General features: G+C 32.9%; 1 protein-coding gene across 2 annotated transcripts in view; it reads left to right on the forward strand.

Moving 5' to 3' along the window:
• LOC136272509 (uncharacterized) overlaps window positions 1-14,814 on the forward strand; it is a 46,138-nt gene extending 31,324 nt beyond the window's left edge. The window contains exons 3-7 of one of the 2 annotated variants that reach the window (XR_010710519.1): window positions 7,077-7,217; window positions 7,350-7,429; window positions 7,615-7,746; window positions 13,061-13,172; window positions 13,377-14,814. Coding sequence is in view for 1 of the 2 variants with exons in the window: in XM_066074186.1 (XP_065930258.1) it covers window positions 7,077-7,217; window positions 7,350-7,490; window positions 7,615-7,746; window positions 13,061-13,172; window positions 13,377-13,542 (692 nt within the window). In the remaining variant the exon portion in view is untranslated. Of the gene's footprint in view, window positions 1-7,076; window positions 7,218-7,349; window positions 7,491-7,614; window positions 7,747-13,060; window positions 13,173-13,376 lie in introns of both variants that reach the window. The other variant, XM_066074186.1, reaches the window with a different exon arrangement.
• The last annotated feature ends 3,084 nt before the right edge of the window (window positions 14,815-17,898 follow it).

Genomic DNA, 17,898 nt, shown 5'->3' on the forward strand with positions numbered 1-17,898 from the left:
TTAGAGTCTGTTAAATACTTGTACACAAAAAAATTAAAGAATGATATGCTGTATATAACTACTCTCTTGGGGCCCCCTCTTTATACAATGAATAATGTGAAATGTGAGTAAATAAAAACGACATCGTTAAAACAGTTTCCATAGTTCTGTTGCGATAAAAGAATGATCGCTATTCCTAAGAAAATATTACTGCGGAAAATTATCCTGGTTTGTAGCCATTTGTTATTTTTGAATATTGCATTGAGGTGCAATTTTCTTCTTCACATATATACATGTATGATTTTTTTGATAAAATACAATAACTATTATATTTTTAAAAAAATACAATAACTAGTAAGTAGTTGAGGAAGAAAATGTACCTATATGCTCTCATATATTTTGATCGCTTTATTAAGTGGGGGAGGGGGGCAGAACGAAAATACAGGGAATTAAAAGTTATATAACAGTGTACCCCTACCAAATATTTAGTTCTATAACTTGCGTAGGATTTTCTTATTCTGTGTAAAAACAGTATTTCATGAAAGTACAATGTCAAAGATTACGTGTATGCAAAAAATAAGTGTAAAATTCGAATACTTTACAATATTTATTATTTTGTTATTCTACCGAGGGCCATATGGCACAATATCTTTTGAAAGCCCATTGTTGCTCAGGTGAGCGACGTGGCCCCATGGGCCTCTTGTTATTATTTTTCCCCCAGTTTTTGTCCACAAGATTTCTCAGAGATGGCTGGATAGATTTGCTTTAAGTTTTCAGGACTGATAGAAAATGATCATATCTCGAGACTTGTTTTTCATTTTTTGAAAATTCATTTCCTGTCGTCCGTTTCCTGTCCCGCGACAAAAAGCTTGTCACATCGAGATCTAAAAAAAAATTAAGACTTGAACATCCAATTGCAAACTTTGAGGGATAATAGACCCATAGTTGTAGATGTGTTTAAACATTTTTGTTTTGTTCGGCGTAACTTCCTGTCGTCACCGGAAGCACTTTTTTGTTTTTACGTATTTAATTAATTTTCCGTAAAATAAAGATATTAGTTTAGATCCTTAAATATGTCACCTACGCAATGTTAAATAAACAAAAAAATTCTACTTCCGGTGAAATATCTCGATTATCTCAGGAAGCTTTTTTAAAACATATATTGTACCCGCGAGATCTCAGAAACTGTAAGTGATCAAGAAACGAAACGTTCACTGATTATAGACATTTTATTGAAGTTATGTTTAAACAGTTTCATATTTTTGACCGTCACTTCTGGTCCACACCGGAAGAATTCAAACAAATAAAGCTGTTTATCCGTTTAACTGTTTTCTTTCCATAGTTTTAACTACTTTGATAAATAATAATGTTAGATAGGCAATAAGAAATAACAAATTTTATTTTCATTGAGCACTTCCGTTTGTCCGTTTCCTGTCCCGAGACAAAAAACTTAATTTTGACGAGATCTCAAAAACGGTAATGACTTGAACAACCAAACTTTGGGGGTGATAGACCTATGTATGTACATGTGTGAACACTATTTTGTTTTGTTCGGTGTAACTTCCGGTATTCACAGGAAGTACACCCAATTCTGATTTTTTTAAAATATGTTGGTTATTTAGCAAGGAAGTAACATTTTAGCTATGAAATTACATGGTCATCTACACATGGTAAAAAAACATAAAAAGTTCTACTTCCGGTTAGACATCTCAAATATCTCAGGTAGCCTTCTTTTTTAAAAACAAAGTACCCTCAAGATCTCAGAAACTGTGAGAGATCAAGACACAAAACTTGTATGGATAATGGACATTTGATTGAACATGTGTTTAACGGATTTCATTTGGTCGTACGTCACTTCCAGTTCTCACTCGAAGCGTTCAAGCAATTATATAGCATTTTTTTTTAACATTAGATTTTTTTAAACATTTTACTCAATTTGATGAACAATAACGAATCGTAGGTAAATGTACTAAAATATGTATTTTCAATTTCTTAATCACTTCCGTTCGTTCGTTTCCGTTCCCGAGACAAAAACCTTTCTTCAACGAGATATCATAACAAACAAAAATTTGAACATCCAAACTTTGAGGAAAGACAAAACAATGTGTGGAGATATGTTTACTATGTTCTGTATGATCCGGCGTAACTTCCGGTCGTCACAAAAAGTACTCAAAAATTGACATTTTGTCTTTTTGTTTTTATTTCTTGGGAATTCTTTTAAATTATATATAATATCCAATTTTTGTTTACAAGATAAATTTATTTTTTGTACAGATTAATACATGAGGAACGGAAGACCTTTTTGTTGCTATAGCAATAAGAATTTAGTTATTCTTATTTTTTTCCACGTTTTTCTCAGAGATGACTGAATATATTTTCTTGAAATTTTCAGGAATGATAGAGAATAATAATACCTCGGAAGTTTTTTTTCATTTTTTCAAAATTCATTTCCGATCGTCCGTTTCCTGTCCCGCGACAAATAAGCTTGTCACATCGAGATCTCAAAAACAACAAAGACTTGAACATTCAAGTTTTGTAGGATGATAGACCTGTATTTGTAGATGTGTTTAAACTATTTAGTTTTGTTCGTCGTAACTTCCGGTTGTCACTGGAAGCACTTAAAAAATTATTGATTTACTGATTCTATTCTTTTTCCATAAAATAAATATTAAGGTATATATCTATACATTTGTTATCTATGTGATGTTATATCAACAAAAAAATTCTACTTCCGGTGAGATATCTCAATTATCTCAGGTAGCTTTTTTAAACACATTTTGTACCCTCGACATCTCAGAAACTATAAGTGATCAAAAAACGAAACTTTTATGGATGATATACATTTGATTGAAGGTGTGTTTAACCGGTTTCATTTTGTCTTTCGTCACTTCTGGTCCACACAAGAAGAGTTCAAACAAATCGAGCTGTTTATCAGTTTAACGGTTTTTCTTTGATATTTGTAGGTAGCTCGATGACCAATATTGTACAAAAGGCTTGTATACAAGAAATATCTAATATAATTTATATTAAGCACTTCCGTTTATCCGTTTCCTATCCCAAGACAAAAAACCTTATTTTGACGAGATCTCAAAAACGGTAACGACTTGAACAACCAAACTTTGTGAGATGATAGACCAATGTATTTACATGTGTTTACACTATTTTGTTTTATCCGGCGTAACTTCTGGTCGTCACAGGAAGTACACCTTATTTTGCTTTTTAAAAAATAATTTCGTTATTTAGCGTGGAAGTTACATTTTACCTATAGAAATACAAATGCTCATCTTCACATGGTAAAGAAAAACAAAAAAAGCTCTACTTCCGTTGAGACATCTCAATTAACGGATGTATACTTTTTTTTTAAAAACCAAGTACCCAGAAAATCTCAGAAATTGTGAGAGGTCAAGACACAAAACTAATCGACATTTGATTGAACATGTGTTTAACAGGTTTCATTTTGTCGTACGTCATTTCCGGTTCTCACTCGAAACGTTCAAGCAATAGAAGTTTTTTTTAACTTTAGATTTTTTTAAACATTTTACTCAATGTGATGAACAATAACGTACCGTAGGTAGATGTACTAAAATATATACTTTCAATTTCTTAAATCACTTCCGTTTGTTCGTTTCCGGTCCCGAGAGAAAAAAATTTCTCAGCGAGATATTATAACTAACAAAAACTTGAACTTCAAAACTTTGAAGAAATGTATAAAGATATGTTTTCTATGGTCCGGCGTAACTTCCGGTCGTCACAGAGAGTAAATTGTCAAAAATTGACAATTTGTCTTTTTGTTTTGTTTATCTCTAGGGAAAATCCTTACAGAATATAATTTATCCACTGACTGTTTACAAGATAAATGGATTTTTTGTACAGATTAATACATGGGGAAAGGAAGACCTTTTTGTTGCTTTAGTAACAAGAGTCTAGTTGAAATACTGTTCGGCGCAAGGAAGATAATTTTAATTTTGTTACGTAAGACTTAACAGTTATTGTAGATTTCAAATCTTAAAAAGAGAGAAAAGGATTAAAAAGAAAATAATGAATCAAAGTACTGAAATACTGACGGGAGTTGATTTTATCGATTATCATTTATTCAAAATCAACGATATGTGATTTTGCATGGCAAATAGTAGCAGTAATCGAAATATTTCTGAAAATGTGTATGGATCCAGGCAAGATTGAACTCTTGTCTTGTTTAACCAAACGCTCGGCTGTCTACGTTTATCTCCGACAAGCAAGAGAGACTCTGTTTTGTCGGATATTAACGGAGACAGCCAAGCGTCTGGTTGAACGAGACTACATTGAACTCTAGCGTAGGAATACACACGACTTAAAAAAATATCTAAATTGTTTGTATAATTTAAAATCTTATTATTTTCATGGTATTAATAAATAAGTTTTCTTGAAAAACAATGCTTTAGAATACATAACATCGAATTTATCGATTATTTTCAAGAAATAAGTGTTGTCAGCCGTATTGATTTGTGCATAGGTCCAAACACTGTTTCACTTTCGCTTTGCCCGAGTAACTGCATAGGAGAGTTGATTAAAATTAACTCCCAAAAATGCTTTGAAAGAAATTAAGGGGTTAACTTTTTTAAGTAGAACTATTTTAAAGCAATATTCAATAACATCTTTTTTAATCAACTCTCCTATGCAGTTACTCTGGCAAACCGAAAGTGAAACAATGTTTGGACGTAAGCACAAATCATCACCGCTGACAAGACTTAGCTCTCGCTGTAATGATTTCTATTTTTCAAAGAAACTTATTTATAAATACATTGAAAAATTTAGATATTTTTTGTAGTGGTTTGTATTCCTAAGCTAGAGATTACTATAGTATTGTTCAACCAGACGATCGGTGGTTTCCGTAAATTTTCGACAAGCAGAGAATCTCTCCTGCTTGTCGGAGATTAACGGAGAAAGTCTGGTTGAAAGAAACTAAAGTTCAATATTGCTTGGATCCATACAATTTTTCGATTACCGATACGTAACTAGATGGAATTAATAGTATCTTTAAATATTACACGACATGATTCATATGGGTTTTATCGAAATTCTTTTCGCAAAAGTCCGAGTATTCAAATTATAAAAAAATGTGCGCAATTCAAATACATAGTACATGTATACAAAAATAAAATACTTGCCATGCAAAATAACGTATTGTTGATTCTAAAATAAATTATAATCGATAATATCAACTCCCGACAATACGTCAGTACTTTGATTGATATAGCACAACCCTTCTTAAGATCTTGTTTTCTCTACTATAGCCGTATAGTAGTAGTAGTAGTAGTAGTACTAGTAGTAGGAGTAGGAGGAGTAGTTGAAGTAGTATATACTAAGAGTTAAATTTCCTTGATTGTTGTTCAAAGTGTGCTCTAACGACAGTAAGTTTTTTTTTTAAGCTTATCGTGTTTATTGATCGAATACTTTTTAGCTGTTGGTTCTCCTGATTAAACTCATATCTATACTTCTAAATTAAAATAAAAGACTTGAATTTTTGGGCTTTAATACCGAGAAATCGGAAGAGTTCTTTCTTTTGTTTTATATATTTTAAACATCATTAGTACTTGAAGATTACCAATTTGTTTTTATTTTTTCTTAATCAAGCTTCGTAAATAAATAATCAACGAAAATGTCTTTTAAAAATCCGGAAATTATCTGGATTTTTTGGATTTTTTTCTCGCGCATTGGCATTACATTCACACTAAATCACGGGAGGCTCTTTCTTTTACGTTTCCACGATATTGCATTTGCATGGATGAACTCAGGAATGATATTACAAATACATGTACGTGAGAATTTTCATTGAAATTTTGTCGTATATTCTGTTCATCAAAGGAAATACGGGAGATTACTCTAACTCCGTGCATTTAAAATGAAAAATCCCGAGAGTTCCGAATGTCAACATGATGTGTAAATTCGAAGCGAGTAAAAATGTTGGTGAAAAAGTGTTGAACTCTTCATTAATATGAAATAATTTTTAAATGAAAGGTATTTACAGCCTCAGAATGGTTTGTTATGAATAATTTGACTGTTATTTTCAATGCATTATTTACTCCAAAATCGTTTCGGAGCGATTCTGCAATTTTATGCTACATTACGGGTATATGGGAGGTAAAGACCTGTCCCGAGACACAAACAGATTATTCTAACTAAGCAGTGTGTAGTGAAATTAATAGCATTATTGTAGGCTTAAAGCTTGGTTGTATAAATGTTAACAATACGGTGTGTCGGTGTATCTATTTCGTACATGTAAATGTCCGATATCACATGCAATGTGCACGCACGGGTCAAGGTCTAGTTTATTATTTTCTTATGTAAACGTATTAACATTAAGCCTTGCTTTGCAAGGAGGGCTCGCCATCAGATTATTCATATTCAACATGCAGAAAAAATCGAGAGCAAAACAATTTTCAATTATTTCTGTTTAAAAGCAAAATGTTGACCTACAGCATATAACTGTTCTGCGTTATATATTGTATTATACAATTATGTTCATAATGAATAAACACCATTATTCAGAAGGTAAGGGGAATGGTATTCATATACGTCTTAAAGATAATGTTTATTTCCTAAGAGTTATTTCCCTTGGATCAAGGCATCAAGGTTTCCTATTTGAGCGACAAAATTAAATATAGCATGGACAAATATCCGGGGGGGGGCGGGGGGGGGGGGGGGGATTCGAACGGCATAAAATATACAAGGAAACGTAAGCTCCAACACACGCGTATATGTATCATTAAAAGTGCCATCTGGGTCAAAATACCGAGTATAGCGAGTTCATATTGGTTAAATGATAACGCAATCAAGACAGTTTGCAACACAACATTGCCGCAAACATGAAGTAACAGTTATATATAATAATGGAAATATATGTACAGATGTGAAGGATTAACGTAAATTACTTGTGATTCTAATTAAAATGTACACTTATAAAAAGTACAGATTAAAGGAATCAAGTAATCGAAAGGGCAATGGGCTTATAAAAGGTTTCATTATCTAACATCCATAATATTGATGGTTGGCGAACCAATTACTTACTCTTTGTATTAATAAAATCCGTTACAGAGTGTGTAATCGGAATGTTGTAGAATGTAATAACGGGACCTATGGATATAACTGTGTGAACAACTGTAGTGGTCACTGTCTGAATAACTCTCCATGTAACAAACAGACTGGTCACTGTGATGGAGGATGTATCCCGGGATATACAGACCCTTACTGTAGCAAAAGTATATTGAAATTGCCAACAAATATATCATCAAATCCTCTTAATATAAATCATATCTTATAATCAGTATAATTATGAAGATATAAGTGTTTATTGTTAATGATGTATTTTTCTCTTTTTTTTTTGAAATCAGAATGTTCTCTCGGTCACTTTGGAGTGAATTGCAGGGAACGTTGCAGTGGCCACTGTTTAAACGATAAACCATGTGACCATGTTAGTGGGATTTGTGCTATCGGTTGTCAAGACGGCTTTATTGGAAAATATTGTAACAAATGTAAAAAAAAAAACAAAAAAAACTTACATCATCACATCTCTGTTATATTGTCTTTTTCCCGTAATGAAATGTGGTGATAACGAAAAAAATATAAAAATGTGTTTATTTTTCTCGTATATTTCAGCGTGTGACGCCGGTACATTTGGTGAAAATTGTGCATTTCAATGTTCACAAAATTGCAATGGAACATGTGGATATATAGACGGTTCGTGTACAGCTTGTAAGATAGGCTGGAAAGGTTACAATTGCAGTGAAGGTAAAAAAATAATGGCAGTCTGATATCGGATATTCAATCCGTGATTGTTTTTTTAAGTTTTATATCACAGGAATATCACAGGGCAAAAAAAAGGCTAATTGTATTCAGCGCGTCGGCGCGCCCGCACGTCTATCTCATCTCATGTATTCCAAGTAAAATCTTCCCATAGTAAAACACTCAGGTTCAAATGACGTCGATTTTTCTTTATTTTAAAGCATTATCGCTTACATTAATGTAAAGAAATTTCGACCCCGATTGTAATTACCTTGACAAATAGTTTTGATTCACTTTTATAACGGTAGGCGGTAGAGCTTTTATAAATTGCAGATTTTTTCTTTAGTGACACAAACCAAAGTTCTTTGCATTTCATTTTTAATTCATGATTTGACAATGGATATTGTCTATTTTGCTATAACTTTGAGCGGTTAGAGCTTTTGCTTTTATTTTCTTTGGACATCAGCTAACATTCTTTTTTAATCTTTAATATGACATTGATCCTGAAGTCCAGTCTACTTTTGTAAGACTAATCTTGGCATTAAATGCCAACAGAGACATAAACAACATAAACACAAATGTTTTCATGTCTCTGATGCCAAACAGGGTATCGGTGTTTTACAAACACATACTGTCCGTATTTATTAATATCAACTTAGAATATATAATAGTCTAGAAATTGGACTTGTTGAGTCAATAACCCAACTGGCCTAAACATTATAAACCGGGGTATGGGGTCGTCCAGTATGTAAATTTACATGTATTACTACATGTAAGTGATGTAATCGCAAGATGTCTCCATACTGTCTTTAGTGTGAATCATGTATGTTAACACACGGCTAATCGTCGTCTGAGCAATGATATCGTAAGGTCAATGACAAGGAAGCCCATGACTTAATTGTCCAGACATTTTCTATAACTTTAAATTTTTCTCCCGCTACTATTCCCGAAATATGGTTATTATTTCATCAAGTGAGAACTTCTTGCCAATTTGAATAATAATACAAGGTACTACTTTACATATGCGCACAGGATAACCAAATAATACGTTTTCCCCTCAGCCTTGAACCCGTAACTTATAACATTGTACATGATCAATGAAATAAGTACGATTTCACCGCGTGGATGGTGGTCCAGGGCACAGATGTCTAACATTGTAATATTTATTTTAGAAATATGATAATTTTCTGTACTACAATAATAATTATTATAGTACAGAGAATTATCTCATTATCGCAAGAAATATTTTTAACATCATCCAGCTGCTTCTGCTTCCCTCTCCCCAATACTCTCAAGGAAAAAAAAGCTAATTTCTAGTGATATTTAGCATTATATGAAAATAACATGAAGTTTGATGACAAAAAACGTAAAATTGTATTATAACGAACATATCAAATAAACCGAATTCACGGCAGTATTAAAACGTTTTTTAGATTTTTCTCTCATTCATTTATCATCTCTACATTCTCATATACTAAATGCTTCTAATAGATTTCTATTGAAAAGGACACCAAGTGCCTCATTTAAATCAAACTCATTGATATCAGGATTATTTATTACTTTGTGCATCAATTACCACCGGTTCTTGCAGAGTGAAACATCTTGCCCGATGAAAATAAAATCGATAATCTAATTTACAAACAAAATCTGTTGCGCGAGCGCGCGGACGCGCCGGATTCAGTTAGCCCCCCAAAAAACCCATCTTCAAGCGAGTGCTTTAAAAAAGGTGCCTTAAAGATGTTTAAAGAAGGTTTTGGGACAAACGATAATTAAGTTTCCTTTAAACCACCTTTAAGCTAAATTTAAGAATCCTTTAAGCATAGTGAAGTGGCATTTTAACTTTTTTCAAGATCTTTTTTAACTGTTTTTAAAATAGCCTTTAGGCGACTTCCGCTAAAACTATTTCATGTTAAGCATATGGAATGAATTGCAATATTTTTGTACGGTTGTTGTGGGAAGTCCGAGGGATACTTTTGTTTGCCGGGAGGGTGTGACGCTGGATCTTTTAGATTAAATTTGCAAAGGGGCGGCGAGCGCTAATGCAGAAACAGGTATCTATGTCAAACTATTGATTGTGCAAACAATCGAGTTCGCACAACCTCGCTCCATTACATGTAAACACAGAACACTTATCCGGTTATTTTTTTTCTGCTTTTTTGCCTCTTCTGTTCCGACGACTTTGAGGTCCCCCGATCAACCTCTCTTTAGATCTGCGCGTGAAATTACATGAACATCAAATATGTGTTTTCTATAATAAACCTATCAGTTAAAGCCAATCTATCTGTCTGTCTGTCTGTCTGACTATCTCTGTCTTAAAACTCAGTAAATAAAAGAACGACACTTAATTCCTGTTAACCTATTCATTGTCTATAAGCCTAGGTATAATTACTGCCATATTGCAACCGTTATACAGGAATGAGAATATACGCTACGGTTTGAATGGCCATATTCCTCATAATTTCACTCAAACAAGGGCACCGCAAAGCGGAGCATCCCCTCGCGAAATGAAGATATTGTGCGGGGAAATTCATTATTTAGGAATAAACTTGTGAAGCGCAGTTATGATCAAAATCGAAAATATCCCTTCGGTTCCCTGTGGTAGAATTGTGCTGACTTACTTCCGGTTTCATGCATTCATCCCATTCGATACTCAGCTGGTCACGTGATACCCGAAAGGTATATAAGCTGAGGAAACTAGTAGAATGGGAGTGTCTGAGTTCGACGGCCGAGACATCAACACATCGAAGCCAGGGAAGAAATTAAGGTTGGTAAGAATAACTTGTCTATAGTCATACGTGCCTGTAATAGGCTTTCGAGACTATAGGAGTATATTTGGATTAATAAATATACAGATTGGCTTGTTATTACGCTACAGTCCCGGAACAGCGCGTGCGCTCCTGTCTCCGAGCAGCGCATACGCAATTGTAATTTGAAGTGCGTGTGCCACAGAGAGCCGGGGGATATTATATGGACATATTTCAAATTAAAATCTGCGATTGAGGAAATAGATTATTTAATTCACTATTCGATTTGCTCAGGCAGAGCAGCCGAATCCCATATCGAACTCAGAAACGTTACACATGTAATTGAAGGGACCAAATATTTAACATGTTAAAACCACTTTAGATTAAACAAGAGGCCAATAGGCCTTAACGGTCACCTGAGTAGCATATAACCCAAACACAAATTTGTCGAGGTACAAAAATTTTAAATTTGTAATGACGACCACCTCCCTGCCTGAAATCTTTCAAAAAGAACTATGAAACCTTTAATTTTTGCCAAATAACTTAAAGATCTGGTCTACAGAATCATGAATTCAGTTTTTCTTTCTGTTGTGTGGGAGTAAAGAAAATAATTTATAAACATTATATGCATTAAAACCTATACATACATTTTTGCCCTGCCCTTGAGTCAAAACCCATACTTCAGGGAACATGAAATTTAAAATTTAGTAGAGGACTTCCTGATATACATAATTATGACGTCAGTTTTTCATTCAGATGTGTGAGAATAGGGAAGAAGATTTTAAACATAATATGCATTAACACTATATTCCCCCCTCCCATGTCCTGAACCCCTGACCCAGAGGCCATGAATTTCACAATTTAGGTACTAGAGGAGTAAATGGACATCATTACCATGTATTCAATTTTTTTCCCACATGTGTGGGAGTATAGAAGGAGATTTTTTAAGATTTAAAACATTTTTACTCTATGGCCAAAGTGGCCCCACCCTAAAGCCAGAACCCTTGACCTAGAGGCCATGAATTTCACAGTTTTGGTAGAGAGCTTCATGGACATCATTATCATGCATTTAGTTTTAAACAAATATATATGGGAGTAGAGAAGAAGATTTTCTAAGATTTAATACATTTTTACTCTATGGCCAAATTGGCCCCACCCTAGAGCCAGAACCCCTGGCCCAGAGGTCATGATTTTCACAATTTTGGTAGAAAGCTTCATGGACATCATAATCATGCATTAAGTTTTTAACAAATGTATATGGAAGTAGAGAAGAAAGTTTTCTAAGATCTAATTCATTTTACCATATGGCCATATTGGCCCCACCCTAGAGCTAGAACCCCTGACCCAGGGGCCATAAATTTCACAATTTTGGTAGAGGGCGTCATGGACATGAATATGAACGTTTAAGTAGCTGAGATCTTGCGATTTCTAGTCTGCTCTATGAATAAATTCGAGTTAACGTCGTAATTTTAACCCCAATATTTTGAGAAGAGTAATGCATCTTCAGCGATTTACATGAAATGAAATTGTGGTTAGTTATGTTGACGGTATTTGTCAAAGTCTCTTCTGAATTATAAACCTGCTCTTCTCTAAGTAGTTCGTTAAATATAGCCCAAAATTCGGCTCAAACGGCTGCTTGTTGTGATTAAAGTAGGGTGAACTTAATCTCCTGTTTGATTCAGTTTTTACTTTTTACATCGTTCCAATTCCATATTTCTCAAAAACGTTTGCTTCTTACCTTTACAGGGCCTCCATAAAACAAAATATCATGTTGTTATTTTGAAATGTTTAATTTCATGAACCGGAAGTCGTACATAAAATTTCTAACTGTTGTAATTTTAACTATAATTTTAATTTTAAAAGATAACTCTTCTAAGTAACATATCAATTTTTGTACAGGACGACAATTATAATTCAATTTCTCTCCAATTAAGGCTTCTTAACGGCCCTTCTAACAAATATTAGACGAAAAAAAATTAAAATCCATGATATTTTTGTCATTTTAGTAGAAAATAACATTTTCTTAAAAAAAATTTCATCTTGAAAATTGCAGCTCAAATTGCTTTAAAGGGGCATGGTCACGATTTTGGTCAAGAATTATTATTCCGATTTTAATATTTACAATGCTTCAGAAAGGCATTTTTAATAGGTTTGTTTACATTTTGAACGTTGAAGCAAAAATTTCAGTATTAAACTTAAAACGAATTTGTTAAACGTTAGGAACTGATTATCTTTGCTTAAAGTAAATAAAAAGATATACAAATAAGCTGGAAATTTTTTTTCTTGGTATATTAAACCTATGTAAACAAAAACAAGGCACGAGCCTTGTTTACACGTTAAAGAATTGTGAGCCCTGTATCTTGCTTATAACTCTACGAATGACTCTCAAATATAATTTGATCATTAGAAATGCATTTCTAAAGCATTGTAAATAATAAAAACATAAAAAATAAAATTTGACCAAAATCGTGACCATGCCCCTTTAACGTGTACGAAACCTTATCTTTGTGCAGGCATTTTAACCAGCATTATTTTTTTTCTAAACTGATTTGCAATACAATGTTCTTCTTTTACAGAACCTATGATGCAGAATCAAAATGAGTCGCATTTGAACAGTTTGGTCATCCCATTTATACTTTCCCTTGTTACAAACTGTGTTCTTATCAGTGGTGTTTGTCTGTTATGCAGGTATTATTTTAATGTAATTTTGTAAACAAAGCATGTTTTAATACGTTAACATTTTATGAATGTTTTAGTTAATACAGTATGACCATTCTCGGTTTTACAATAAAAACGGCAATTTAATTTGCTGTTTAATTTATTAACCGACATTTAAAAAAAAATGTAGTATTACTTCATTCTATATTCATGAATGTATGTATAACTTTCAAGGGGAATTTCTACAAAGAAGGTGTCTATATCAAAAGATTTGTGGTCGTGTTCAAAGAAGTCCATAAACTACACAGATACCGATGTCAAAGCTGATGAAAATTCAACCTATCAAGAACTCGATCTAACAAGAGAAGACAGACCGTATCAGAATACAACAATAAGATAACCCTTACTTAACAAAATGACATTTCTTGAAAAAACCTGATTTTGTCTCAATTTCAAATGCAATAATAAACCAAAATTCAATGAATATTATTGTCATCAAAACAGCAATTGAACAGTATGCTTTACATATATGTAAAAATTACAATGGTAAAAGTAACTACGTAGTATGAGGTCAGACCGTTCAAGTCTGTTATGTTCATTTTCTGTATGTAAAACGGTTGAAAGAGTCATCTTCCCTTGTTTGTATTTTTATTATAAGTAATTATAATAATTGTAAATCTTGTAATTGAGATGTCAAATGATTAAAAGAGTTATTCAAGTATTTATTGTATAAAAACAAAACAACAAAAACAGTTATTATAGTTTCTTATTAGTCAGATAAATTTATAAATCGAGAAACTAAGTTTGGCTGTCCTTAAACACCTATGTGAGATATAATACATTCGATTTTACTAGACTATAACCTGATTGATGTTTAGTCTGTACTGAAGACTCATACGTGAAGTAATCCATATTGTGAATAACTGTATAAAAGAATCTCACAGATGTGAATTTTGAAAGTAGAAACTGTGGTTTATTAAAGTTGAATTAAGCTGACATGAATTCATAAATACGCATTAATTCCCTTTAATCTCTGACTACCGCCATATTAATTGTCGATTTCTATTGTTCTGCTTAATGCTACACACCCCTTATATAAGGCTGAGAGCACTATTCATGCTTCACCGCATTCAGGAATTTCATACACCCGAACACGTAACCTTGGACGTAAAGACTTGTAACAAGAGGCCTAATGGGCCACACCGCTCACCTGAGCAACACCGGCCTTATATGGGCGTTCAAAGAATATTGTGCCATATGGCCCCTCGGTAGATTAAACAAAAATGAATATCCAAATTTTACACTAATTTTTTGCATATACTTAATCTTTGACCTTTATGGAATACTTTTTTTTTTTACCGAAAATAAGATTATAGGCAATACGGGTATAAATAACTAAATTTTCAGTTGGTGTTCACAGTTAACTTCCAGTTCTCTTTATTTTATTTTATTTTAGCCCCATCATTTTAAAAAACGATTAAAATACATGAGAGCATAAAGTTACCTTTTCTCCCTCCACTACTTACTAGTTAGTGTATTTTATTTTTAAAAATCATATGTGTGAAAGAAGAAAAGTGTACCTCAATACACCGGAATGAATTTGCTCAGTTCCTCAAATTAAAAAAAGATTGAAAAATTCCATTGGCCTTCTCCATTATAAACAATTGTTGTTTACCAGGCACGAATTCATTTCGTATGACATTTCATATCCTTGCTCACTTGACTGATGAATAAACTTAACTGAAAAATGTTGTTACATATGTTAAAGAGCTATAATTCAAATCAATGTATTGGCAGGCATGTTGCTCTATAATACAAAGGCCCACCCATTATTTTCATCTTTATTAAAAAACAACAAATGTTTACAAAGATGATTTTCCGTTGCAATGATTTTTTAAGAACAACGCTTATGCTTTTATCCTCATTATAATAATGTGTCAGGACTGTGGAAACTGTTTAAAAGATGTCGTTTTTATTTGTGCATTAAAAACTATCAAAAATATATGTAGAATTCTGATTTTATGCAATTCATCGTTTAATAAGGGACACCAGAAAGTAGTTACATCATACCATCCTTTTGGCAAGACATTTCTATTGATCAGCAAAAATTTCAGCGTCAATCATAGATTTATAAGCAAGATACATAGCTTGGTTTGAGTCATGTTTTTGTTCATATGAGTTTATTACATTCAACTTAAGATGTTTAAACTTAGTATTTCCTATTCAGCATAGCTGAATTTAAAAAATAAACGAACTCAACAGGTCTCTCACACCCATTTTTGGTACTGGGGCTGGGGCCAATGGATTTGGAAAAATGCGACATTTTGATAAAAATTGGGAATTTTTTTCGTTACTTTATACGTACAGTCCCCTGAACAAAAAACTAGGGTACCGGTATACTGATAGGATTTAAAAAAAAATTAATATTTGTTTTATAAATCATTTTTAAAACTGGAAACATGTGAGCATTACAATGAGAAGGAAAAAAGTTTATTCATAAATGTGATACAAGTTTCTTTATGAAGATGTAAAATTTCTCAGAAGGTTTTTTGTGTAATTACTAAATATGTCAAATGGCAAAGAAAAAAAACCAGTTTACCAGAATTTAAAAAAAGTTAACTTATTTGTATAAATGTAAAATTTAATTTATTTTTCTATTTATACCTTTTACAAATAATAAGTTTTTTGATTGTGTAAGCTGAATGACAATATTAGTCTATGTACTTCTGTGAATTTGGGGTATTAGTCCAACCCTCTGACCCACTTACTACCGTTTTGTAAAGAATCTGTTAAGACAAACATTTTTATAATAATTTTAACATTTATTGCAGAATTATAAACTATTAACAGCTTATCAACTAACTGTAATATCAGGATTAAAAGTATTAAACATCGTTTTTCAATTACACTGTCTCTGTCTGAGGAAAGTCTGGCTAAGTTACCGATCACAAGAAACAGTTTATAATGCGGTAGTGTTGCACATCTTCACAGTATTTTTATGACTGCTGAATATACATATATTTAGAATAAGTATGGTTTTCTTTTAGTTACATTATTTATTTTAGTCAATCTCAAATTGGGAAAAACACTCAATTTTGGGAAGAAAAGATGCCTAGCTTTTTCACGTTGGGAATGGGGCCAATTATCGGCCCCAATTAAAGAGAATCGAGAGGCTTAGTTGAATTAAAGCATAACCTCAGCTTTGTGTAAATACATACAGTAGCATTGTGCGCAAAGCTCTGTATCTTGCTTAAATCTCGAAGCTTGACTCTCAGATTAGTAAATATAAATTTGTAAACAATTAAAACAAGAGAAAAATGCACTAAAACAAAGAAAAAACTATTTCTCATCATATATATACATATGTATTTCTAGCAGCGAGAATAATCTCCTTTAGATCGAAATTGCTGAGCATCTTAATAAAACATGTTGCATTAATCAACCATTACGTAGAGATCGTACAGAGTAACATGGTACCAGCATAATGAATATTATTTTATATGTTGTTAGTGCATCAGATTTCGTGCAGGTACCTGTAAACAATCAGCTGTCTAACTGGTCTACACGTAAAAATTTTAAATTCTAAAATAAGTCGATGGTTCCTCTCAAGTCAAAACGAAAAGAAGCTAAACATGCTAAACGAAAATTAAAATGTCAACGCATTGAAATATTTAACCTCAATTTACTTCACATAAACGGCACAAATATATTTTGAATGTTTCAAATATTCCCTTCGCACGTAAACTGTGGTACAACAAGCAAATTCATTTCAGTTCAACATGGCTGCTTCTAACATAGACTGGTTTTCGATATATGAAATATCGAGCCCGAAGTTAAACTGATTGACCTCATTCTCTTTGTCTTATTAATATTTTCGTAAATTACTCAAGTTTGAAACAGAATTAACCCTTAATTTTTGCAATTCATATTTTCCTTCCCCTAAGGACGATTTATGCTAAATTACGTTGAATTTGACTTAGTAGTTCTTGAGAAGAAGATTTTTAAAAATGCACCCCCCTTTTTCTACAGTTCCGATGTTTTCTCCGCTTTTGATAAAGATCGGTTTTTCATTTCTGCAATTTATATTTGCCTTCCAATTAAGATGCTTTATGCCAAATTTGGTTGAAATTAGCCAAGCGGTTTTAGAGAAAAAGTTCAAAATGTAAAAAGTTTACAGACGGACAGACAGACGGACGGACGGACAGACGGACGACGGACAAAATGTGATCAGAATGGCTCACTTGAGCTTTCAGCTCAGGTGAGCTAAAACGCGTTTTGAACAATAATAATATGACAACCACTGCACCGGCAAGATATATCCAATAAACGACGAAACAAGGCAGACTGAAATCCAGGCGCAAATACTTAAAAAATTCCTCGATAATTGTAGACCGTTTTTCTGTGTATGTTAAAACATCGCACATGCGCAAACCAAACACTGTGGCAGATCGAGCAATGTCAATTATTGCATGGATTTTAGAAAATGGGCGTTTTTTCTTAGGAACGGCCAGATGGAAACGTTGTTAATTTCTTGGATTTACTATCATTTAGCTACTGTGTTGGATGTACATGTAGTGTCGCCGGGTTTTCAAGAAATTGCAGACGTTAGCACTCTGTATGAACGATATACGTGTTCGATGTACATGCGAAGTAAGGCAGCACTGTCTGTGCAAAATAATATGGATACCTTAGACATCCTTTTAAAGAACATATATATTTTTTATTTAATTGACTGTTGTTTTTTTTATTCCTTAGT

This window comes from Magallana gigas, chromosome 2 (assembly GCF_963853765.1).
Source record: "Magallana gigas chromosome 2, xbMagGiga1.1, whole genome shotgun sequence".
Taxonomy (NCBI): domain Eukaryota; kingdom Metazoa; phylum Mollusca; class Bivalvia; order Ostreida; family Ostreidae; genus Magallana; species Magallana gigas.